Source organism: Myxine glutinosa, chromosome 1 (genome assembly GCF_964187855.1).
Source record: "Myxine glutinosa chromosome 1, kmMyxGlut1.1, whole genome shotgun sequence".
Lineage (NCBI taxonomy): Eukaryota > Metazoa > Chordata > Myxini > Myxiniformes > Myxinidae > Myxine > Myxine glutinosa.
The window spans coordinates 76669660-76696858 of NC_136261.1; the positions used below are offsets into that span (position 1 = coordinate 76669660).

General features: G+C 47.0%; 1 protein-coding gene across 1 annotated transcript; it reads left to right on the forward strand.

Annotated features, from left to right (window-relative positions):
• The first annotated feature begins 6636 nt into the window (after positions 1 to 6636).
• On the forward strand, positions 6637 to 27199 carry ATG12 (autophagy related 12). Its single transcript, XM_068113559.2, has 4 exons — positions 6637 to 7129; positions 7277 to 7413; positions 25317 to 25379; positions 26725 to 27199. Exons 1-4 carry the CDS (start codon positions 6652 to 6654, stop codon positions 26782 to 26784), a joined length of 738 nt encoding a protein of 245 aa, XP_067969660.2. The 5' UTR covers positions 6637 to 6651; the 3' UTR covers positions 26785 to 27199.

The following is a 27199-nucleotide window of genomic DNA, read 5'->3' on the forward strand; positions in this document are numbered from 1 at the left end:
CTCAACAATCCTCTCCATGAAGTTCTGTCACTCAAGCTTTTGGGTCACACTATCTGCCATGATCTTTCCTGGGAAAACCACATTTCCAAGCTGGCCTCCAAAGCCAGTCGCCGACTGGGCATCCTCCGTCGTGTGAAGTCCTTTGGCACACCCGAGCTCCTCACCACATACAAGGCTTTCATCCACAGCTCAATGGAATACTGCTCTCCCCTCTGGGCTGGTGCTCCTGCCTCACACCGAGCTCGGCTTCACGCTGTTGAAACCAAAGCTTTCAGAATCATTGGAATCTCCCGCGATGAAGCAAACTCCGAGGGCATTGCACTCACTCATCGCAGGCAGGTTGGTGGACTTTCTGTCTTCTACCGACTCCTATCCGGCCTAGCTCCCCCAGCTCTATCTGTGCTCTGTCCCCCAAATATTCCTACAGGTCGTACAAGATCTGCCAGCAACCCTCTTATGGTGAAACTGCCAAAATCAACACTCGCTGCTCACCTTCACTCTTTCATTCCTCTTTTCTCCCACGTCTGGAACAAACTCCCTCACTCTCTTCAATCCCACTCCTCCCTCCAGGTCTTTAAAACAGCTGTCCACCACCATCTCTCATCTTCCCCCATCCAAAACCTTGATCTTTTCTACCCCCGCTAATTCACCCCAGATCCACGTTTTTGAAATACCAACTTCTTTCCTGGGAGTCCTAGCAGTGTCCATGTGTTTTATACCTCTCCCACCCCCCCCCCCCCCCCATTCCCATGCCTCCTCCCCCCAAGCTCTCTCCCTCCCACAGATCTTCCGTTATCCCTGTTCTCTGCTGTTGTACTTGTGTGCTTCCCTCTCTCTCCCCATCTTGTCTTCACTCCCTTTATCTTATGTTTTATGTGATTAATGTTGGCTCTTACACGAGCCTCGATCTTGTACACAACAACATATATATAGATATATATATATATAGATATATATATATATATATATATATATATATATATATATATATATATATATATATATATATATATATATATATATTGTGGCTGTTGAAATCACCATACCGTCAGGGATTTTAATAATATTCCATTTCACCTCAGCATTACTTTCAATCTCCCGATCAAAGGAACACCAAGATTGACAAACACCCCACATCCACTTCCATGTCCAATTGCTCTGCACCTATGCATATGTGTAGGTATAAACTAGGGATTGTGGTGCTGCGCACACACGACTCGATTGCCAGAGAGGTAGGCCACAACGCGTTGGTAATACAAAGAGTCTTTATTCAAAGCTCGCACTTCAGCACTGAGCGGGCTCGAGCTTAGAGCCCGCATATATATCCCGAGGCCACGCCTAGTCCCCGGGCGTGGCCGATCGGTCGATAGGTGGGGCATGCATTCCAGTTCCCCGCCTGGACGTTTGCGCCACATGCTGGTGTGCTGAATTCGTGTCCCTTGTGTCCGCCACACGCGCCCCCCCAAAATTCCCGCGCACCTGAAGGGTGAGTTTGCGGGGAAGCCGGCTGACCCGGCCGAAACGCCCCTGGTGATGGGTGCCGGTCTGGGGGGTGACGGGGGTCCGACCGCTGGGGGGCGGCCTCAACACGGAGGCAGAGCTGCTTGCGAGGGGTGGTCCGGATCGAGGTGGGCCGGCTTGAGGCGGTCCGGCTTGAGGCGGTCCACGGAGATGCGATCCGGGGCACCGCCGATGTCGATGGTGAAAAATTTGTTCCCGGTCTCCAGCACGCGGAAGGGCCCATCGTACGGGGGCCGTAGCGGTGCCCGGTGGGCGTCGTGCCGGACGAAGACGTACTTCGCCGTGCAAAGCTCCGGGGTGACGTGGGAAGGCGGGCAACCGTGGTGTGCCGTCGGCACCGGGGCGAACCTCCGGGCGGTCTCCTGAAGGGCGGAGCGCTGTTGCGCCGCGGACCAAGGAGCCGTGGAGTCGGGGATAAATTCACCGGTACCCGCAATGGTTGCCCGAAGACCAGCTCTGCCGAGGACGCACGCAGGTCGTCCTTGGGCGCCGTCCTGAGGCCCAGCAGGACCCAGGGGAGTCTGTCGACCCAGCCGCCGTCGCGGAGGCTGGCCCGGAGGCCTTCAGGCCTTCATTGAGCGATGAAAGCGCTCGCACAGGTCATTGGCCTGGTGGTGGTAGGCCGTGGTGCGGTGTAGTGTCACCCCGAGCCCTTGCGCCACCGCGGGCCGGGGGCCGCGGTCGGCGGGCAACCCAAGTGGCGATGAAGGCCTGCGCCACATCAGCTGCAGACGTCGCCGCCAATGGGACGGCCTCCGGCCACCGTGTGGTGCGGTCCACCATGATGAGGAGGTGGGTGAACCGAAGGGGGCAGAGCGAGGGGGGCAGAGGTCCCACCAAGTTGACGTGCACATGGTCGAACCGACGCTCGGGCACCGCAAACGGGGCCAACGGGGCCTGGGTGTGGCGGTGGACCTTTGCGCGCTGGCACGCGAGGCACGTCCTGGCCCAGTCGCGGACGTCCTTCCGGAGGCCGTGCCAGACGAACTTCGCAGCGACGGGCTTCTGGGACGCCTTCGTGCCCGGGTGGGACAGGCCGTGGATAGCGTCGAAAACTGGGCGCCGCCAGCCAGCGGGCACGATGGGGCGAGGCCAGCCACGGGAGACGTCACATAGGAGGGCCGCGCCCGCGGCGTCGAACGGCACTTCGGTGACGCGGAGGCCCGTGATGGCGGTCCGCAAGGCCTGGACGCCGGGGTCGGCGGTCTGGTCCTCCGCCATCCGGGCATAGTTGACCCCGAGGTGGACCGCGAGCACGACGGACCGGGAAAGGCAATCCGCCACCCGGTTGTCTTTACCCGCCACGTGACAGATGTCCGTCGTGTACTCGGACACGGCAGAGAGGTGACGCTGCTGCCGTGCCGACCATGGCTCGGCGACCTTGGCCATCGCGAACACAAGGGGCTTGTGGTCGACGAAAGCCGTGAACGGGCGGCTCTCCAGCAGATGGCGGAAGTGTCGGACCGCCAGGTGGAGCCCGAGCAGCTCGCGGTCGAAGGTGCTATAGCGGCGTTCGTGCGGGCGAAGCTGCCGGCTAAAAAACGCCAGCGGTTGCCAGGTACCACGTACCCACTGCTCGTGCACCGCGCCCACCGCGTAGTCCGACGCGTCGGTAGTGAGGGCGATCAGTGCATCTGGCGCCGGGTGCGCCAGCATGGTGGCGTCGGCCAGGGCCAGCTTTGCGCCCGCAAATGCCGCGGTCATCGGCGCCGACCAGGCGATGTCACCTTTGCCCGGCTTGCCCTGGAGGGCCTTGTGCAAGGGGTGGAGGAGCTGGGCGACGTGGGGCACGAAGCGGTGGTAAAAATTTACCATGCCCAGGATCTCCTGGAGCCCCTTGATCGTGCGGGGCCGCGGGAAATCCCTGACCGCCTCCACCTTGGCCGGTAAAGGGACGGCCCCGTGCCTGGTGATGCGGTGCCCCAAGAAGTCGATGGTGGCGACGCCGAAATGGCACTTGGCGGGGTTGATGATTAGGCCATGCTGGTCCAGGCATTCGAAAAGCGTGCGGAGGTGGAGCAGGTGCTCCTCCCGGGACGCGCTCGCGACCAGGATGTCATCCAGGTAGACAAACAGGAAAGGAAAGTCACGCAAGACGCTGTCCATAAGCCGTTGGAATGCCTGGGCCGCATTCTTCAACCCGAAAGGCATCCTCAGGAACTCGAAGGGGCCGAAAGGGGTAATGACGGCCGTCTTCGGGACGTCGTCCGGTTGGACGGGGACCTGGTGGTAGCCCCGGATGAGGTCCACCTTGGAAAACACGGTCGTGTTTGCCAACCGGGCGGAAAAGTCCTGGATATGCGGGACCGGGTAGCGGTCGGGGGTGGTGGCATCATTGAGCCGGCGGTAGTCCCCGCACGGCCGCCATCCTCCGTCGGGCTTCGGCACAATGTGCAGAGGAGAAGCCCAAGCGCTGTTGGAGCGCCGTACGATCCCCAGCTGCTCCAGCGTGGCGAACTCCGCTTTCGCCACCGCGAGCTTCGTGGGCTCGAGTCGGCATGCCTGGGCATAGACCGGCGGCCCGACCGTGGGGATATGGTGCTCCACCCCGTGTTTAACGGCCACCGCTGAGAAGGTGGGCCGTGTGAGGGCCGGGAAACTGGTGAGGAGGCGGGTAAAGTCATCCGCTGCCGGAAGCGTGCAAACAAAACTCGCCGGGACGGAACCCTCCAGCAAGCCGCTTGGCAAGCCGCTCGGTGAGCCGCTCAGCGAACAAGCGAGCGAGCTGAAGGTTTCGGCCTGAACGAGCCATCTGCGCTTCACGTCGACCAACAGCCCATTCGCACATAGGAAGTCCGCACCGAGCAGTGCCATTGGCACGCTGGCGGTCACGAACGACCATTGAAAGCGCTGCCCTCCGAACCGCAGGGAGAGGCAACGCTTCCCGAATGTGCGGATGTGTGTACCGTTGGCGGCAAGCAAAGCGGGGCCCCGGCCCGCGGTTTGCTTGTCGGACATGGAGGCTGGGAGGACGCTTACCTGCGCTCCTGTGTCACAAAGAAAACGGCGCCCGGATAAGGTGTCCGTGATGAAAAGGAGGCTGCCGGAATGGCCGACGCTCATGGCCGCAAGTGAGCGCCGGTCGTTTCCCGACCCGACAAAAGAGCACGGCGGGCGACACGTTTTAGCCTGGCGGCCGAACCTGGCATGGTAATAGCACCAGGTTTGCGGCGGTAACGGCCGCGGCGGCCGTGCCGGCGGCGGTGGTGGTGGCGGCGGCGGTAGTGGATAGGGCGTAGCAGCGGCCACGAGGGAAGTCGGGAGCGCTGGAGCCTCCGCGCCAGGATCCACTACGGCAGCACCGTACACCGACCGCGTGTCGCAGGCCGCAAAATACTTGTCGGCCTCTCTAGCCAGGGCGCGGAGTTCCTTTATTTTGGAACCAGCCAGCACGAGGCGTACCTGTGCGGGTAGCTGGCGTAGGAAAAGCGCCCGGAATAAGAAATCCGGGGGCTGGTCTCCGTGCAGGGACAGCATGGAATCCATCCGGACGGATGGTCGTGTGTCGCCGAGGGCGGGAAGGTCCAGGAGGCGGTCGGCCCGTTCGATCTCCGTGAGCCCGAACGTGGCGATGAGGAGACGTTTGAGCGCCTCGTACCTGTTGTCGCCCGGCGGGCGCCGAAGGATGGACACGACTTGGGCGGCAGTGCCGGGCCCGAGGGCGGCGACCACGTGGTAGTACCGGGTCTCGTCCGCCGTTTTGCCTCGGAGTTGGAATTGAGCTTCGGCCTGCAAAAACCAAACGTCGGCTTGCGCTTCCCAAAACTCGGGGAGTTTGACGGCGACGGCGTTGGTAGCCATGGCGCGTTCGGTGGTCAGCAACGGCTGAACCAATCGGGGTCACCAGTGTGGTGCTGCGCACACACGACTCGATTGCCAGAGAGGTAGGCCACAACGCGTTGGTAATACAAAGAGTCTTTATTCAAAGCTCGCACTTCAGCACTGAGCGAGCTCGAGCTTAGAGCCCGCATATATATCCCGAGGCCACGCCTAGTCCCCGGGCGTGGCCGATCGGTCGATAGGCGGGGCATGCATTCCAGTTCCCCGCCTGGACGTTTGCGCCACCTGCTGGTGCGCTGAATTCGTGTCCCTTGTGTCCGCCACAGGATATTCAATTGGTTGAGACATTCAACTGAGGTTAAATGCAGATTATATACGATTTGGTTGTAAGATCACTGATAAACTTAATAAATTCAGACTCATGGCCAGCTAAACTTTTTGCATGCCATTGGATGAGTAATCATTATTCTTCGGAGGAGTCCTTGGGCTGTCCTTCCTTTTCTTCTTCTTCTGGTTTTCTTCTTCTTCTCAACTCGTTCTCATGACGACTTTCGCTGCTGCTTCATTACGTATTCAATTAAAATGACATTAAGATCGTCAAAAGAAAAGAAAAAAAAGGATTTAAATTTAGTTCTACATCAGGTCATGAGTTGTATTGACTGACGTCTATTCCAACTGGATAAGAAGCTCATTTTTTGAAGCCATTTGTCCGCCATCTTTGCTATCCCATTTCATAAATACTATAACGATGTTTTTTTTCAACCCGTGAATAGATTAAAATTAAGTTGGAAAGGAGAAAAATCAAGAAGGAAGGTGGACTTTTCGTAGGAAATATGCACCTTGAAGCAAGTATTTATATTGACACAAACGGGATTTTGTGCTGTGGGAGAAGTAATATGGCGGATAGAGCGCTTCCGGTGGCTTCAGTACCGCCGGACCAATTAACCACCATATCCAGTTAGTATAGAGATCACTGGTTGTATTATATAATACAGTACATGCTTTATATTCAATTTTAATTGAGTAACGCCTTTGTTCCATTTATCTGTAGAGCGCTTGCAAAGCGGCTTAAGCATTCAATATTTCAAGCAAGCACTCCATTCAAATCCGTTGATGAGGAACGGCTGGTTTGGCAATGCCAGCGAACTGCTCGATAACTAAACGCACCCGCAATGATTGTCATTGAAAAATATACCACGTAACACATTAACGTCTCTATTTTTTTTTTCTGTCTTACCGTTTTATAATTATGTTAAACATTTTTCTGGTAATGACGAAAACTCCCACAAAAATGTTTGAATCCATGTGTAGCGAAAAATCACAAAAACCTACAACCGGAAGCGGAAGCGCATGTTGTCCGGCACGATGGCAGAGAGTTCGGGATCAGAAGTTGATCAGGGTGTTGTTGGGGAAGTGTTGCCTGAAAAATGTGAAAAAGAGGCCATTCCTAACGAGGAAGCTTGTGTTGGGGAAAACAACTGTGAGGAGGGTCCAAAGAGTAGAGAGGATGTCGAGAATGGAGGTTCATCAGTACGAGAAGGCAATGCAGGAGAAGACAAGAAAGAAAAAGAGGTCAGAGAGGGAGATGTCAAAGAAGAAGAAGAAGCTGCTCGAGGTGAAGTAAGCGAAGCTGAGGTAGAGGGGATGCGTGAACAGGAAGAAGAAGCAACAGGAGAAGGAGGAGGCGCCGTGGGAGACGAGGTGAAGGGAAACGGAAGAGGAATGCGAGAAGATTGCGGGAAAGTAGAAGAAGATTCTCAAATTTCCCTTCCAGTTGTGGCTGCAGACGACAGAAAGCGTGGTGCGGCGATTGTTCCACGCAAGAAGGGTGAGTGAGCGGCCAATGCTTGCATTGACGTCGCCGGGTATTCGTTGTCGGTTGAGACCTTTCCCATCTGAAGTTGTTATCCAGTGGGGGCTAGGAGCCCTGGAGGTGCACGGTGCAGGATGATCCAACGTTCCCCTCTCTTTGCAGTGGATATTTTGCTGAAGGCTGTGGGTGACGCACCCATTATGAAGCAGAAGAAGTGGTCTGTGGAGCCGCACAAGACCGTACAGGGGATTATCCAGTTTGTGCGCAAGTACATCAAGTGTGAGCCAGAAGATGCCTTGGTGAGTTGGTCGACCGAAATCATCCGAGGGCATCATTTAAACATTTTCATTGTTATCATTTCATTTCAATTTTTTATTTTTTTATTTTTGAAGATCGAGGCTCGTGTAAGAGCTAACATTAATCGCAAAAAGACAAACGGACACATAAAACATAAGATAAAGCGAGCGGGAGACAAGATGGGGAGAGAGAGGGAAGCACACAAGTACAACATTTGAGAGCAGGGACATCGGGAGATCTGTGGGAGGGAGAGGGCTTGGGGTGAGGAGGCATGGGAAGGGGGGGGGAAAGGGGGTGGGAGAGGGATAAAACACATGGACAATGCAAGGACTTCCAGGAAAGAAGTCGGAATTTATAAAAAGTGGATCTGCGGTGAATTAACGGGAGTAGAAAAGATCAAGGTTTTGGTTGGGGGAAGACAAGGGAGGGCGGTAAACAGCTGTTTTAAAGACCTGGAGGGAGGAGTGGGATTATAAGTATTATTTCTAATCATTTAACAAAACTGTATATTTATTAATAATATAAAATTCTTACCACCTCCCATACTTGCATATACCCACTTAACTTTTATTTATTTTCATATACAAAGTCTATGTTGGTGGAGGAGCTATAACAGAATGGATCGGACGTAGTGGAACAGTACGAAGAGATGGGGAAATGCACAAACAACAGGGATGAGGGACGAAATAGAGACCGAGAAATAAGGGAACAATGAGGGGTAGAGGAGGATGTATAGGGTCAACAATATAGAGTAGGTAAAACATGCGAGCATTAAGGCAACCTTTGATCGCACTGTACAACTGGTGTCCACTGGTTGAGGAAGAAGATTCGTTGGCCAAACGTTCAGATGTCCTGCCGACTCATGCAGGTGTCCGTCAGTGTGAGGGTCCGTGAAGGACAGGGACTAGTGCATGCACAGGTATTATCATCGCACTGAAATGACTCCAAAGCACGTGTACCATACGTGTCTGGAGGAAATCACACATGCAGCGTTGGAATAAACATTTCATCACATTAGTCAACTACCTACCGGGTAGTGTACCAGGTGTGTACCCCGGTTTAGAATAGGTACACTGTATCCCTGCACATCGTAAGAGGCGACTAAGGGTTGGCGCCAGGAAGGGCATCCGGCCATAAAAACATTGCCTCAAACAGAGAACCATGATTGTCATGGGGCCCGCAAGGCTAACCCCTGCTCTAGCAGGGAAAATGGCCTTAAAACGATCATTCATTCATTCATTCAGTCAACTAGAGCAGCACTTGGTAGAGAGCGTACCTCCGCCAGGCTTTACAGTTTACATTTTGTATCCCACTGATACGTCAGATCTGCATCTGGGCCTTAACCAAATTCTAACTATACACAAAGAATTAAGTTAAGCACCCCCCCCGTTTTTTTACAACCTCGCACATTACAAGTTTGTTGTCGTCAAAACAGTGTAATATACCCATGATATTGCTATATTTTCTGGAGAAGTGATATTATGGTCACATAAAAACATAACAAGCATGCCGTTTTCAATATTTTATTCTGAATAATTTAAGGTGAAATTTTTTGGGAATTTTAGGCATATTTTCACCTCAATTTAAGTATGGAGCTATAGGTCCATCACGGACAGTGTGGATGACGTTTATGTTTTCTAACGTACAGTCATTGTTCTGAGAAGACCTCTAGCGATCTTTGCGTCAATAACGTGTGTAGGACCCACGTGATCGGATCACTACTCAACCCAACTCAACCCTACGAGTGCACTCATCTGCATTTCATCAATGGATAATTGCTAATGTCATACCAATCATTATTTGATCTCACATACCTTAGAATATATGCCAATGTATACATATACACAAAGAATATATATTAGGGGGTGCTTACCTTAATTCGTTGTGTAGGGGTGCTTAACTTAATTCTTTGTGTATAGAAAGTATCTGAAAATGCAGAGTCCACTTTGTATTCATACTTCCGTTAAATATGACGAAAACAGCTAAAACTAGAACGACACTCAGTAGAGAGCATACCTCCGCCTGGTTGGCCATCTATCTATAATTCCAGTAATCTCTGTTTGTACGTTTGTCTGTGACCGCTGTTTCTCGACAACCACGGGTCCGATATACTTTAAACTTGCCAGGTATATTGCTGGGGACCCGAGGATGTGCCTTTTCAAGGTTTGAAATTAATCGGACAAGTACTTACCGAGCTATGTCCAAAAAACGCTTCAACCAATCAGAGGGCAGCGAGCTATCACGTGTGCCGAACGTGGCGATCGGACTCTGCCTCGGACGGCACATTTGACAGCGTATTCATTTATTTCACGTTGGAAAACTATGTTGCCGTTAAACTATGTTTTAAAACGAATTCAAACTGCGATTAAATTAAAACGATTCATCGTAACTGCGATTTGCGAACTTCCGGACAGTGACGACTTCACTTCCGGCAGCCAATCACAGAACGCTTTGTTGCGTAGGCGTGGCCGATGTGAGACGAGCGGAGCTGAGCGCGTTACGAGCTGACCGCCATTACGGTACGTAATTCGATTTCTTATGCGCATTATTTCTCCCAATTCAGTCAGAGCGAAGGGCGGAAGCGAAGAGCGTTGTTTTTTTTGTTTACGGGCGTACGGGCGGGGTAGAGCGTACGGGTAGCGTTTTTTTTTTTTTTTGGCAAGGAACGGGCACCCACGTACGGGCAATGCCCTAGTATCACTCAATGGTGAAGAATTGTTTAAAAATTTCTACGAGCTGCACCCGGAACCGGATCTTCACCAAAATTGAATCCATTCTTCCTTGTCACACACACAACCTCTCCACCAAGTTTCGTCCAAATTCATCCATAACTTTTTCAGATATCCTGCTATGTATCGTTTTTGTCCCTATCTCCCAATGGTGAAGAATCACTTGCAAAAATTAAATAATTCTCATATCTGAATCCATATTCAGATCTTCACCAAAATCTAATCGAATCGTTCTTGTCAGACACCCAACCGGTCCACCAAGTTTCCTCCAAATCCGTCGACAACCTTTTGAGATATTTTGTTCACAAACGGACAGACAGGGGTGAAAACATAACCTCCATCCACTTTTGGTGGCAGAGGTAAATATATATACAAAAAGTTTAACAATTTTGTGACCATGACCTTTTGACCTCAAAAACAATAATAGGCTTCAGTAACCTAATAGGCAAACCCTGCTCCAAATTTCAAGTCAATCAGGTGGAAATTGTTGATATTGTTACCTTGATCTTTTGACTATCTTGACAGAACAGGTTACACTCGAATTGGGTCACTGACATGCTGATACGACTGGCATATTGATGTTTTATGCAACCTTGACCTTTTGATCGAAAACAACAATCAGCTTCTACCCTTTGATTGGTGAACCAATTCAGTGACCCAATATGCAAATTCTTAAAATTTCAGGTCAATCGGATGAAAATTGACGATTTGTTGTGACTTGACATTTTGAACAAACTATTAATCTTTCTTCTCCATATTCTCTTCATAAAGCTTTGTTGAAAATTTTATGACAAAAGCTCAAATGGTAAAGTTACAGTCAAAAAAGACAAATGCATCATGGACACGCAAAGTGATTGCAAAACCCCGTCTCCCACTGGACGGGCTAATACCACTGGCCTAAAAAGGCATAAAAGTTTGATTTTGTCATCAGTTTGTTATTGTCGCCTAAACAACTCATCGACCAAGTTTCATCCGAATCCATCCACAACTTTTTAAAATATCCTATACAATATATCGTTTTGGCCATATCACTTTATGGTGAAGAATTACTTGATTAATTAAAAAATTATCGCATGCGTATTAGGATCTTAACCAAAATTGAATTGATTAGTCTTTGTCACACATTGATTGTCACATTGTCACATTGATTAGTCATAAGCCTGGTGTTGGCTTAGCGGCTAGGGTGCCGGCTTAGGATCCTAGGATCCTTGGTTCGAATCTCGGTCGATCGCTGAATTAACGCCAGGGGGGTTGACTCAGCCTGTCATCCTTCCGAGGTCGGCTAATTGAGTACCAGTTCACTGGTAATTCCCTGTTTGTCGTTAAAGGCGGCAAAAAGGGTTGGCGTCAGGAAGGGCATCCGGCCGTAAAACATTGCTTCAAAAAGGGGACCAAAAAACAACAACAACCATGGTTCCCGAAAAAGGCCAACCCCCGCTTTGCGGGGAAAAATGGCCTCTAAAGGTGTTTTTTTTTTTTACACACCGAACCTTTCCACCAAGGTTCGTCTGAATCGGTGCACACTTTTTTGAGATATCCTGCTATGTATTGTTTTTGGCCCTATTTCTCAATGGTGAAGAATCACTTTAAAAATCTAGTAGCCGGATCCCGATCTTCACCAAAATCTAATCATTTCGTCCGTGTCACGTACCAAAACTCTCCACCAAATTCCGTCTGAATCTATCCACATCTTTTTGAGAACAGACACGAGTGAAAACATAATCTCTGCCCACCTTCGGTGGCGGAGATAATAAACGGAACGGTTTTGTTGCTTGAAGGATTCCGAGCAACAAACATTGTAGGTTAGGGTTAGATTCAGGATTTTTGTGTAATCTTCATTTGTAAGAATCGATTTCCCCAGCATAGTATGGTGTTCGCCAATAGGCTGGGGTCAGGGGCTACCTAGGTCCATAGAAGCTCTGGGATCCTAGATATTCTCAGAAGCACTCTAGCTCATTTCTGGTTATTCTCTGTCTGGTCCTGCAAACCTGCAAACCATGAACATTTCACTTTTCAGGTTGCCCGTCCGGTTGTCCGTCTGTCCGTCCATGATAGGTTTTGGTTTCCACGATAACTTGAGAACGGCTGAAGGGGTCTTAGTCAAACCTGGTGCAGGTGTGTATAATGAGGTAAACAACAACAACAACAACAACAACAACAACAACATGCATTTTAAGGCCATTTTCCCTGCTAGAGCGGGGTTTAGCCTTGCGGTCCCCATGACAATCTTCTCCATTTTGCCCTATTTTCTGCATCTCTCCTTGTTAACCCCCTTGCCCGCATTTCTTCTTCCACCATCCTTAGCCAAGTCTTTCTCGGTCTTACCCGTCCTCTACTTCCTTCTACATTCATTTCCATCACTCTTCTCAACTAGTCACTTTCATCCTTCCTCAACACATGACCAAACCATCTCAACCTGTTTCTCTTCACAGCATCCATCACAGGCTCTATTCCCATCATCTTTCACAATTCATCATTTGTCTTCCTCTCTCTCAACGACACTCCGCACATTCATCGAACCATTCGCATTTCCACCCTTTCCAGCCGTCGTTGCTGCTCTCCGTTCATTACCCATGTCAGGCTGGGGTCAGGGGCTGCCCAGGTCCATAGAAGCTCTGGGATCCTAGATACTCTCAGAAGCACTCTTGCTCATTTCTGGTTATTCTCTGTCTGGTCCTGCAAACCATGAACATTTCACTTTTCATGTTTTCAGGTTGCCCGTCCGGTTGTCCGTCTGTCCGTCCATGATTTAATCAGTTTGTTTCATGATATAATTGAGGTAAAGATGAACTGATTAGATTTTGGGGTCAAAGGTCAGAGGTCATGTTAGGTAAAACTCCTGTTACCGTGATAACTTGTGAACCAGTGATGGGATTCTGACCAAATTTGGTACAATTATGTAGAATGATGTAAAGATGAACTGATTAGATTTTGGGGTCAAGAGGTCAAAAGTCAAAGTCTGTAATATGTCTATAACTCGAGAACTGCTGAAATGATCGAATTCAAACTTGGTACAGATATGTATAATGGTGTAAAGATTAACTGATTAGATTTTGGGGTACCGAGGTCGGGGGTCATGTCAGATAAAAATGTGATAACTTGTGAACAGCTGAAGGGATTGAAATGAAAACTTGGTACAGGTATGTATAATGATGAACTGATTTAATTTTAGGGTCAAGAGGTCAAAGGTCAGAGGTCACATCAGGTAAAAATGTGATAACTTGAGAACAACTTATGCATTTGAGAATCCATTGAGAATGGATTAAATCAAACTTGGTACAAGTGATGTAATAGTGATGTAATAATGATGTAATAATGTGGGCGGGGGCATGTCGGTCGACGTCGTGACATCAAAGAGTGTCGTTCTAGTTTTTCTTCAAACTTTCACTTGGATCAGTTTGACCTTGACTTGTGGTTTCCTGAAAAGTCTGCTAATTACCCTGCGCATGTTAAGCGAAAGGCGTAGTTAAGCGATTGGTCACGTCTGGCTCTCTGTCTACAAACTTCAGTTCATGATCGAAGAATAACTTAACTTCAATTGAATGTTGTGTTTTGAACATGAATTGGAACATGAAACAAACCTGTAGTTTAGCAATAATTTGGCTCTGAATTTGTCCAAATTGTGCATGCGTAGAGAGGAGTAAGATTATATTATTATTATTATTATTATTTTTTTTTTTAATACTCTGTCTGGCAGTCAAACAAAATAAAAAATCACTCCAAACAGGAAACTTTCTGTTTTTAAGGATGTCGCAAAGAACACAAAGAACTGACATGACAAAGTAATGTAATGTGTTAAATAGCACGGTGTAAAAGACATCAACGGCCTTAAGTTTCCAGGATTTTTTGTACAGCTTTTGAAATATTTATTTTGTTTCAGTTGAATTGCTATATACTAGAACACCGTTGAACATAAGTCACCTTTTTGGGACTTTCAAAACCCTTCCGTCTAGCAATACATGGGACAAAATATTATGGCATTTTAAGTCATCATGACCAATCAAATTCGCTGCTCGTAGACCCCGCCCATGTCCTTTTTGTACGTTTTTGATGCATGTTTAAAGCAAAATAAATAAACCACCAATCGCCTCTTAGTTTATTTTTTGCAAAATGTCTGAAAGCATCACTCAAAATAGATCATTTAATGTCATTCCCTAATGAGTTGCTTATGCCCCTGAGCTGGCACATGCTAGATGAAATGTTTTTGTGAACAAGTCACAAGCACAGTCGAATATGTTAACCACTTGAAAGAGTGCATGGTGGTTGACAAGAAGTCAGAAGAAAGAGTGGGTGAGTTGTTGGGTAGGGGTGGGTGGAATTTGGTAAGTTACAAGGGATGTGTGGATGTTGATTTTCATTTTATACATTTACATGGTGGGTGGGGGGGAGGGGGGGTTGGATGGGGGGGGAGGGACTAGCAGAAATAAATACCTTAAATATGACCAATGAGTAAGAGCGAGGAGTTTGTCGAGTGAATTAATATTGACTTTTTTTTTGTTAGCTTCAGATGAATTAGCTTTTGAAACTGGTTGAGTACCCCCTTGAAATAGCAATGAAAACATATGCATATCATGCTGCCACTTGTAAATTTTCAACAAATTTGCGTTAATTCACTTTGGATCCAAAGAGGTCCAAAGAAGATTCCAAGATTTGGCATTTTCTCCTCTTTCACTGCCAGCACGTTGTGTATCCTTCATGCCCTCTCCCTCCCTCTGAAGGAATTGAGGACTTTAAAGAGCAATGTGGTCCAGAACCAAGACCCCAGCTATTCTGCTTTCACACCATCACCACTTTCACTCGTCTATCATACCCCTGGCCTGTGAAGAATCAGCTCTTCGTTTGCAAAAGAAGTCCACAAATAGCCTGAAAAATGACGCAGTTTATTAAAGCCAACTTATACAGATCCGGAGGAGGCCAAGACATCTATAGCAAGAGCCAGTCTCATGCCACGTCAAGCCTTCCTGAAAACACATTGATTCTCATTCACTTATATACGAATACGATTATCAGAAAATCTCCGAGAGAACGAAGCGACTGGCGAGAGTCCCTCCCACCGTTATCATTCGGGGGAGTCAGCCCTTCCTTATCGTTTGGACCAAATGTTTCTCTGGGCTCCGAGAAAACAGAAATGTGACTCACAAAGAGGAGAGTGTATGCTTAGCCAAACAAACCCATATATTTTATGGGTTTGTGTACATGAGTAATCCAAAGCATGTTTATACAGAGTCATGCGTTGCTGAGATTAAAACAAAATACATATGGTAAAAACAACAGGTTTATGTTATCTAGCCTTGAAAAAGCACACGTATACAATTTGTTCAGCATGACCTCAGCGAGCCTCTCCTCATCCAAAACTAAAACGAAGCAAAAACCCTTTATTAACTTCATGAAAATAGCATTTTTAAACCAGATTTAAATCATAACACATTAGCAACCAACGTCTATAACTGAACTTTAGGCAATAACAAATCTACTACTTGACATTCCTTCCTCTTGTCTCGTCGAGACAAAGTATCTTAAGAGACAACGTGCCACATCGGGCTTTATTGAAAAATAATTGTGTAATGCGGGTATTGAAAAAATAATTGTGTAATGCGGGTATCTCCCAAGGGCATATCGTGCGCCCAAAGCGCCTCGCCCGTGCATTTGGCGAACGTGTCGTGTGGTGCGTGCTCGGAGCCTGAGGGCTCAGAACATGAAAGTCCATTAACGTTTCGGATCCACAACGAAGGTGTCTGGTCCAGATGAGGTTCTGCTCCGCCAGAGGGCCCATCACCTCCCCTGCGGAACTTGCTCCCCCCACCCTTTGCAGACCCAGTCCTTGCAGATCTTCGAGGTTAATCAACGATCATGCCCATGAGGTCCCTCACGTGCTGCTGTTCTGGGGAATACATAATATTGTCAGTATCTTGTGTCTCAATTTCCTGGTCAGGGTACAGAGCGTAAAAATCCGATTCACTTGAAGCATTTGAACTTAATACATATGAAGCAAAGAGAGGAACTTCCTTTATGTCAAAGTCTCCCTTGGGCGCCTGGTCGGCTTGCGGGTCTAGGATATCCACGTCGGGTCCCTCGACCGCCAGACCCAGCGTCGCAATCAGATCCATAGTTGGGTTTAAAGGGGGCGTGCAGCTGTCAGCTTGTAATACATAAGCAGCGTTAGCCAGTACACGCAAGGGGTTTATAGCACAAGTATCACAGTCATCACATACACCGTTACAGGCAGCAGCCAGTTCCCACATGGGATCCACACAAGTATCACAGTCGTCACAAAATTCAATACAATTTTCTGGAGCGCTGGTCGCAACTGCCTTGTTGAAGGACCCGTTCAGGTCGACGGCCTCTGTGGTCAGAGCCATAGTTGTTGTCGGCGGCTTCTTCACTTTCCATCCTGTAAAATACTTTCTCATACAGAGGAGGACTAGAGATTTCATTAGTGCCCCCCAAATTACTACCCCGATTATCACAGCCAGTGCGGTCAATAACCACTTCACTATGGTGCCCGTCCATCCCTGGAACCAGTCAGTGAGCCAGCTAAATGTATAAGAATTTTCGCGCGCGATCCGATCGATCGTCAGGGCGTGGCTAGTTTCCCTTAGTCTCACTATTGCGGCTGACACTCCTTCAGATGGATCGGGTATGTAAGTGCAACATTTTCCCTCTATTATTCCGCATACCCCTCCTTTCTCTGCCAAGAGCATGTCCAAAGCCACCCGATTCTGCATCACCATTGTACGCATGTGAATCACCGTATCCAATAGTATGTCATGAGCCGTAGCGGTGTCGTTTGCCACCTTTTCTAGGGCCAAAGCCAATTTATCTATCCGGAAACTATCCATGACTGTGCCCGCTCCTGGGAAGAAGAAACCAAACACCTTTTCCCATAGACTCCCGTGTAGTTTAGTGGTTCCATCTTCGTTCATGACTGACCTCTTATAACGCCTGTCCAAGGACTTTGGGTCTAGCTCATCCAGTATCTCAACGTCAGGAAGGACTGAACCCAGATAACATGTGCCCCCCCAATTATTTGGTAAATAGGGGTAAGCCTTGTCGCCGCATATAAACATTGTCCCATGGGGTGGGACCAGGTGGGTGGATAAGCACTGGAGTCCCTTTACCACCCCATTAATCCTACTAACCCCCCTAGAGAATGTTATAGCCGTTATGTTGTGGTTGTGTTTATCTTGCAGTACTATTCGTAATGTAATCCCCGAGCTCCCTTGTCCCAGCTTCCCGGGGAGAGTGTAGGCGCATTCTGATTCTCCCATACGCAAGTGGCCGGAACCCTGGAGGCAGACCTTCCCTTTCTGTGGTTTGACCCAGACGGGGGCAGGCCTCTCGGCCACATGGGCAATCATTGACGGGCGATAATTAAATTGTCGATTGCAACTCTTGCCGTTGTCAACCCCTTCTCTTTCCAGCGTGGTGACTAAACATGGGGAATCGATAGGTTGTGAGCAGAGGTCATTGAGGGACAGAGGTAGCACTATCATGTGTATTCCTGTGGTGCCTGCTTGGGGAAAGTGCATGCACGACCAGCAGTGTGTCCTATTTTGAATTGTTGCCACTTCCCTGGCCACTTTCCAATATGTGTTTTCACCCTTCTTTGGGGCCTTATCCTGGGGTTGCGGCGTGAGTATGTATTCGATGCATGGTATGTAGTTCTTTTCGCCACCGGCCGCGCCAGGGGTCCAGACGCTGCACCGGACCTGCATAGTCATGCCTTTCTCTAGGCGCGTGCGTGTTTGTAGCTTAAAATCAGGGGTTCCCCATTGGTATCCTGGTTGGGCCAAGGTCTTAATGCTAGCTTGCCCGTCTTCCCGGAACTCTCGTTGCTTTTGTAGTACCATGCCAACGCGTCCAGGCCCTGCCGACAGTGCTAGCCAATTTATGTTCACCCAATTTGTGTGCAGGGCTTTCTGTTCGAAACATGGTAGTGATACTCTTTGTCCCCATGTTACGGTGAGGTGTCGGGTTTCGTTTTCGCATCTATTGGAATCGGAGTTTCCCCTAGCTGCTGTCGCCATCAATAGTATTGTACCTATGATTAGGCCCATCCTTACTGTGGTTTCTGTGGTGTAGTGTCTGGTGCTTGTATGGCCAACTTACAGTGCGTGGCGTGGATCCACGAAGTCTTGCCCTCGCAAAAGACTGCCGTTGGTGTAGTCAGCAACACCTGGACTGGTCCCTTCCACCTTGGTTCCAAGGCGTTCTTGCGGGTGAAGTGCTCCACGAACACCTGGTCTTTTTCCTCTGGTGGAACACCTGGTCCACAAGTCTCCTGGGAGCGCCTGGTCTACAGGTCTCCAATTTCCTAATCCACTTTTTTCAAGTGGATCCAATTTTATCCAATATTCAATTTTTTTTAATTCAATCCCATTTAATCCAGTCCAATTCAAATTAAATTCAATCCTTCTCTCAGCATCCCATTACCTGTTTCCAACATCAATAAAAATAAAATTATAAAATTAATAAAAAATCAATCATCTCAACTCTCAAATCGAATCAAAAAATAAAAATAAACGAAAATTACTTCAGCGAGAGTTTCAACTAGAATTAACACAAACAAACCACCATTAACCTCCATTAACACAAACAAACCACCATTAACCTCGATTAATACAAACAAACCACCATTAACCTCGATTAATACAAACAAACCACCATTAACCTCCATGAACCTCCCCCTATTATTTATTTATTTTCATGAATAAACAAATAATAGAAATAACCTGGTCTACTTCCAATTTCAATTCTGGTCAGTTCTGGTGTCTGGTCACACACAATGTTTTCCTCACCCACTGTGATTCGCTCAAATAGATTCTCACTGTTATGTCTGAAATTCGTCTCATGAAAACCCATTCAAGAGTCCGGTGTAACAGATAGCCAAACACATAGACACGCTGAAGACCCCAGGGTACCCATCAAACTAGCTTGTCCCCAGATCCACAACACAGCGAAACATGTAATTTTACTAAAATAATCACTTACTCATAACTAGCTGGATAACTAGCATAACTAGCTCAACACCTGGAACTCATAACTAATACTCATACCACTAATTACTCATAATAACTCATAATTACTTCTGTAATTACTCATGCCAATACTTACTCAAAATAATGTAATATCCCAATCTTCACCCCTTATGCAAATCGAAGCACCCCGGACAACCCACAACCAATATCAACCACTGTAGCCGCCTTCCCCTCCAGGCAGCCACACACAGCCACATACATCTCCATCCACGTCACACAAGACAACAGCCAACGAGTGTGTCCACCACACAGAAACCTTTGGCAATGCAACAACCGAACTCCCAGACAACCAACAACAAAACCCAATCCATCTCCATGGCTCATCAAGCAGTTCCAACTTAATCCAGCTTCACATACCGATTTCCCCAAAAACTCGTGAAACTTCACCCCCATTTTGGAAAAACCCTGGACTAAACCCTGACACCCTAAATAACTTCAGACCCATCTCCAATCTACCCTTTCTGTCAAAAGTTTTGGAACGTGCTGTGGCCACTCAACTCAAACATCACCACTCTGCCAATAACCTGTATGAAACATCCCAATCCGGATTCTGCTCCAGCCACAGTACTGAAACTGCTCTCCTCAAAATCACCAGCGACCTTTTCTCTCCTCTGATGCCGGCAACCTCAACATTTTCATCCTCCTCACCTCAACGCCTCCTTTGACATCATCAATCACGCCATCCTCCTCACCCTATTTAGACCAGCTTGTGCCTATTAAACCCAAATCAGTTCACTCCCAAGCTTCACATGGACCACCTACTACTCTCAAATTATCCACTCTGGCTCCGGAATCCCAAAAGCACTCTTCTCTACAATAAACAAACTAAATAAACAAACTTTACAACGTGAACAAAACTCCTCAGCGCCCTGGATACCGCCACCTGTCATTCAGAGTAGACAACAGCATCTCCTTTCTGGCTTTCAGCATCTCCTTTCTCCTTTCTGGCATCCAAATAAAATTCTGGCTTCAAATCAACTTCCTCGAACTTAACTATGATAAATCTAAATTAATCTTCGTTTGCCCCAAACCCACTCATAACTTTGCCCCCCAAAAAACAAGTCACATTCTTTGTATATTGCCAACATTGTTCATCGTTTAAGTATCATCCAGAACTAAAGTTTTATAAACCATCAACTTGTAGATGCATTTATTTATATCCCATTAACCCAAGAACTCTCAATTGCTTGGTTATATTTTAGTAATGTCATATATCCATATTTCTTTTCCAAATTGTTCCTGATATACACATTAATCCCATCTGTCTTTGTTTCCAGATGAACTCAAATCAGGAAATCAACACAAATCCTTATTACCTCCAATCAATTCAAAATTAAATCAAACAATTCAAAACCAGATCGGATCAGCGATCAGAAATCACTTTTCCAATCAACACATTCCAAGCAACAATTCATTCAAAGACCAAGCTTAAAAACACAACTCTCATCTTACTGTGACAAATAAGCAACCAACCTACTTCACACTAAAACAAATAACTTTTCATCACCCCTTTCTTCTCCACCGCCTCTTACACTTAAACAGATCATAATTACTCACTCATACACTGTTGCCCATCACCCAGTTGCCCCAGACCCAAACACAGGTTTGAAATCCCAGTAGGTTGTTCTTCAATCCCAACCATCATGTGATCCCAACATCTCTCCATTTATTTCGTTCCTCATGGGGTTGGTGTTTTATGGCCTTTACCTCTTACCCAATCACACTGCACATTATTCCCCGTCCTTGATGGATAATTTTACATTCAGATGGGCACAGCATCCCATTTTTGGCGACCCAGCCCTAAAACAAGCCCCTGGACTCCTTGCAGGCTGGACCAAAACCCCCGGACCTGCCTCCATGGAACAATGACGCCTAAGCACTCAATTAGCCCTCCCAGTACCAAAGACTTACAATCAGACCGACAGACAAACAAATAACAGAGGCCTGTCGCCAGCCCCAGCACAGGACATCACCTTTCCGGGCAGGTACAATATAATCCACAGCATCGAAATGCCAATTTCTATCCGGAGCCTCGCAAAGCCAAAATCCATGCATGCGTGCTCCATCATGCAACCCGATCTGTACTCGGTGCGCCCGGCGCCCCCTATAATCAGTGAGTTATAATAACCACAATATCTCTGGCACCCAACTCGTGATACCACAATTTAATCCACGTTACTTGCATCTCTTCATCCTCACAAATGTCCTCCATTTAACGTGACTCAAATCCATCTCAAATCCCCACAGCTCGATCGAACACGTCACTGTATTCGACCCGGTTAAATTAAATTCCAAGCGTACTGTACCTGACTGACGCTTCCACAACAACAAAAAACTCGATATTCTCTGTCCACTAATTATGTACATGATTTTGGTTTTACCCACAATATAATGTCCCGATATTCTCCAGATTTAAGTCCTATATATCCTGTCGTTAAAGCAACACCCTGTAGACTGACTCCGCCTGTCGTTCTTCCAAGGTTAGTGAATTACCTCTGACCTTTCCCTTGCATATCTCGAACAAAGGTCAACTAAACTTTAAAAGGTCAAACTTCGAATTGGTCAACACAAATGCATCGATGCATCTTCCAGCCGCCACTCCGCACTGTACCTTACTGTATGAACAAGACTTCCTGTTGGAACTTGGCTCCGGAAATTAATTACTCTGTCTTGAAATCGTTTATTTTAGCCATCTTAAATAAATCCATCCATCTATCCATCTTATAAATACCGTATTCGTCCTGTGACATTGCCTGGCATATATGTCGCAGCCGGCCACTATTCCGACATGGCTCGTCTGACATGAACGTCCGACATCCAGCAAAGTCGAAATGACCCACAATGCATTTGGGCACACATCCTCCTCTGAGAGTGGGCGAGTTATCGCCGGCACTCTGAGCAGATAATTAAACGAACATTGCCAGGATTCTCGGATAGACGTTTAATTTCACAACACACATGACAAAAATCCGATTTAAATTCAGAGATCGCCGATCGACCTGGCACAACCATCTCAACGCGACGACGCCACGCCGTCCCCCGTCTTGGCGCGCACCCTCGTGCCTCCACACGAATCCCAACACTCCCTGCACGCCGCTCTATTCGCGTTCGCGGCGGGGTTTACATCGCAAAAAAACAGGATCTCCGACGCTTGACCTCTCTGATCCAAAATGCACTATATGACACCAATTCCAAAGGTGAGCTGCCTCAGCGATACATCCCACACATACAATACACAATATCTGCCATTGAATGAACTCTTCAATTCAAGTAAAACACACATATTGATTCGAATTCTGCAACCATCTCCAAGAAACCGCTTCATACCAACAGTAGATCGACAAGGGCACTCCGGGTGCTTTCCTGACCCGATTTATATCAATTCGCTTCCCAAACAACTCCCAAACAGATGAAAATCCGGACTCAGTTCAGGACCTCGCCTGTTCTCTCGGATAGACGTTAAAATGGACATTCCCGGCCTGAATTTCCCCCAAGTCGAGCAGATCGCTTACAAAGTTTCACACCGAAACCCTCTGCTTTGCACATGACACACAGACAAACACATTGGCCAGACACACACGTCAATTAACATCCCAATATACATTCATTCCTCATTCATATACGAGTGAGTCTCCCATTCTTCGCGCGAAACTCAGATCGACTCAAATCATGCCTTTCTCCAGCCACTCCCAAACAATCTTTGCTCATTCATGTTACGTCTCTCATTCAAGGAAAAGGATTTTTGGGACTGGTTGGACGGGGGGTGGGTTGAGGTGAAAAAAAAGGGAAGGCAGGGCGGGGTGTTGGGGTGTTGCCTAGAGCCCTGGGACTGAGCTCAGGTCTTGGGGGGGTGGGGGGTCTTGGTCTGGTATCTGGTCCAGCGGCATCACTCGCTGATTTACTTGTTTAACTACCTCCTTAATTGTTTTGTCCTGAACTTTGCTTCCTGAACTTGCTTCCTTTGGCTCTGAAGCTTCAAATTCCTACAATGCAGCTCCTGCTTCAATTTCAATATTTCAAAACCTAACCTGTCCTTCTCACCCTGTGGCCACCTGGCCCATTTCCTGTGAGCTTATTTATTTTCTCTTGTCCACCAGATCCTGGCCTGCTTTATCTGGACCTCTTGTCTAGAACTTAGTCTAGAGCTTCCTGGCTTGACCTAGGAGTTGTCACTACCTTCTTGTCAAACCTACCTGGTACCTACGCATTTCACCCTTCCTGGCCATGTCCCTTTGGCCGTCTAAGTTAACCACAGCCCTCCTTCCCTGGCATGCAATGGCATACCCCATCTTGTCTCTGGGCTGTTCCTTCCTGGAAAAATCTTGGCCACCCGGTTTCAACCTATATGGCTGTCCGACCTCATTTTCCCCTCCTGGTGCTAACTGTAACTTTAAGCTTACTGTTAAGTCCTTACTTGTATCCTTACTTGTTTATCCTGGCTTTAACAAAGCTACGTCATTCTGAGGCCTAAATGAGCCTCTACTTACAATTTCTGTTCGAGTGCAGACAGCGCGGAAGACAAGGAGACTGAACCCGCTCGAAGGAGGAAGGTACGAATTTGAAATAATAGCCCTCTGATATAAAACAACTCCCACCTTTAATCAAATCAACGTGCCGGCGCCGGCCTCAGGTCAGCCTTCCTCCTGTCCCTCGGGCTCCGTTTCCCGTCCTCCGCGTCTGTTGACACCCCACTCCTGGTACCATCTGTGAAGAATCAGCTCTTCGTTTGCAAAAGAAGTCCACAAATAGCCTGAAAAATGACGCAGTTTATTAAAGCCAACTTATACAGATCCGGAGGAGGCCAAGACATCTATAGCAAGAGCCAGTCTCATGCCACGTCAAGCCTTCCTGAAAACACATTGATTCTCATTCACTTATATACGAATACGATTATCAGAAAATCTCCGAGAGAACGAAGCGACTGGCGAGAGTCCCTCCCACCGTTATCATTCGGGGGAGTCAGCCCTTCCTTATCGTTTGGACCAAATGTTTCTCTGGGCTCCGAGAAAACAGAAATGTGACTCACAAAGAGGAGAGTGTATGCTTAGCCAAACAAACCCATATATTTTATGGGTTTGTGTACATGAGTAATCCAAAGCATGTTTATACAGAGTCATGCGTTGCTGAGATTAAAACAAAATACATATGGTAAAAACAACAGGTTTATGTTATCTAGCCTTGAAAAAGCACACGTATACAATTTGTTCAGCATGACCTCAGCGAGCCTCTCCTCATCCAAAACTAAAACGAAGCAAAAACCCTTTATTAACTTCATGAAAATAGCATTTTTAAACCAGATTTAAATCATAACACATTAGCAACCAACGTCTATAACTGAACTTTAGGCAATAACAAATCTACTACTTGACATTGACCCCAGCTATTCTGCTTTCACACCATCACCACTTTCACTCGTCTATCATACCCCTGGCCCACTTGGTCGAACACATCCGTTGAACCCACTTTGTGTAAATCCAGGTTAACGGCTCACCTACTTTCCATTGCTCTTTTCTGCAATCTGTGGTATTATCTTCCACGTTTTTCAATATCCAAGCATTTTTAATTGGTAACAAAATGAATATTTATTTTCTATATGCAGTACCTCAATTAGTTTTTGCTTTTCTTTTTTGCATGGCTTAGACTAATGTGAGCATTTCATTAGTATTGAACTCCATATGCAACTTCATCTTGAAATTAAATATAATGTTAAAACATTTGAGCACCTTATGAATGCAATTAGTGAAGGTGTATCAAAATGTCACCTGCTCTTTAGTTCCTATATCATTGTGAGCAGATGCAAGAATCTTCATTCGCTGAGATTAAATATGGGCACGATCTAATATATGGCACAAAGTGAAACCAACAAAGCCCGTTGTTTAAACGTTAACATTCTAAGGTTTCGGTGAAATTGAATGTGTTCGCTCGTGAGTTTTGATGAACACCCTTTGTGCAATGGTGTACGTGACATCGTGTTACTTCGTGTACGGATTTTACTCTGTTTCAATTGTGAATGGCAAGTTTGAGAGGTTGCTCATCATTGTCATTTTTAACTCGCTATTGTTTTTATTTTATCTTGTCATCTGCGAGCGAGTAAAATCTCTCCACTGTTCCCTTACCCCTGCTTTCCTCATCCCAAAGTTCCTTTATGTTAACCAGTCCTTCGCACCATCTCCAGACCAAGTCATCGGTAGCCTCTACGAGGTGCGTGACCTTAAATACAAATAACACAAAACTTTTTTTTTGAATGTATGTTTGGGATGAAGAATTGGAGGTAGCATGTTATTGAAATCATCAAAATTTTGAAAACAGAGTAGATTATTCAAAAGCACAACCAACCCAGTTAAAAAAATTAATAAATGGAGGCCTATATCGTCAAACATGTCAACCTCTAAAGTAGACTGGCCTTCATCAGAGATAAAAAAAAAAAATGGCTGTGTGCGCTCACAATCTTAAATGTCCTTCTGAAGGTGCTGAGCAACACGTGTGTGCAATATATAGACCACATGACTCGGCCAACCATTCTTGACATTGCCTTTGTTCAAGTAGTTTAGACTGGATGGTGTTTGAATGTTGCCTGGTTCTCATGGTCTGTTTTAAGATCTTATAACGAGTTACCTTACAAGAAACGTTAACGTAGGAGGAGGCCATAAGGCCCATCAAGCCTGGGAAATGATTTCCTGCCTATGGTTTGGCGGTGCTCTTAAATTCAAGCAAGGAAGCTGCACATACCATTTTTGTCTGGTACGACTCGGCCAGGGTTCGAACCGCCGACCTCCCATACTCAGAGCGGACACTTTAACCCTCTACCCGTCTAGAAGGGCTTTCCACATCCGAGCATGTATGGCCCGTGTTGGTTCCTATGGAAGGTCATTCTGCTGTGGCTGAACTTTGGCTATGAATCTTGTCTCTTTGACAAAATCTCGAGTTGGTTTTATTTTTACGTTCTCCGTTCTGTGATTCCGTCAATATTGGGGATTTTAGGTTCTCCAACCAATTTGTGATTTGAGGTAGCTTCTTCTTTTTTTATACAATGTCTAGGTTCATAGAGGAGCTAGAACACAGGATGGATCAGGAAGAGAGGAGGAGGGCAACACAATAACAGGGTTGAGCCACAAAATAGAGGGAGACTTGGAGAAATGAGGGATGTGGGAAAGAATGAGGACTGGGGGGGGAGGACACAGGGTGAACAAGATGGATGCAGACATAAACACTGAAAATAAATTTTGGAAATAGGGGGACTTTTTGAGGGTTAATGGGCACATAAAAGGTTATGCTTGTGAATGTGGGATGACCTGAGATGGTGGTGAACCGCTGTCTTGAAGCCATGGAGGGAGGAACGAGGTTGAAGAGACTGAGGAAGTTGGTTCCACAGGTGGGGGGAGAGGTGGGTAAACGAAAAAGGTGGAGATGAACAGCGATTCTAGATTTTGGGAGTTTCCACCAGAAGATGATTACTGGCATCTGATTTGTTTTACTTTGTTTGCTGGTGAGTACAAGTTGTGAACCATCAACAGTGTAATTCATTGTAATTTTTTTTTCCCTGCAGTGCTTTGGCAGCGATGGAAAGCTCGTGCTACACTATTGCAAGTCACTGGCATGGGGATGAAGGTCTTGTTGCTCGACATTGTAAGGTTGTGTGATTGATGCATTTCACTTCCTTTTCATGCGAAGTTCCAGCACTCTGCGAAAGTGAAACAGGATGGAGAAGGGCAATTTGGGGAAGGTCCAATGGGTGCAGTCTTCCCCCCCCCCCCCTCCCCCTCCCCAAGTGCCGAGAGCATCTCCATCGTGCCGCTCCTTTTTTGCTCTTTGCATGCAATCTTGAGCCCCATCACAAATGCAAACTTGCAAGTCTTCAAAATTGGCAGCAGTTCTCTGCCATTCTTCCAGTCCAACATTTACAGCTCTAAGGACTATGCTGTTGATGGTTTTGTATATTTGTGACATTATGGCAAGGACCCCACGGCGTTTGAATTTAACTACGTGAAACGTTTTTTCAACTATTAAAATGTGCAGGCAAA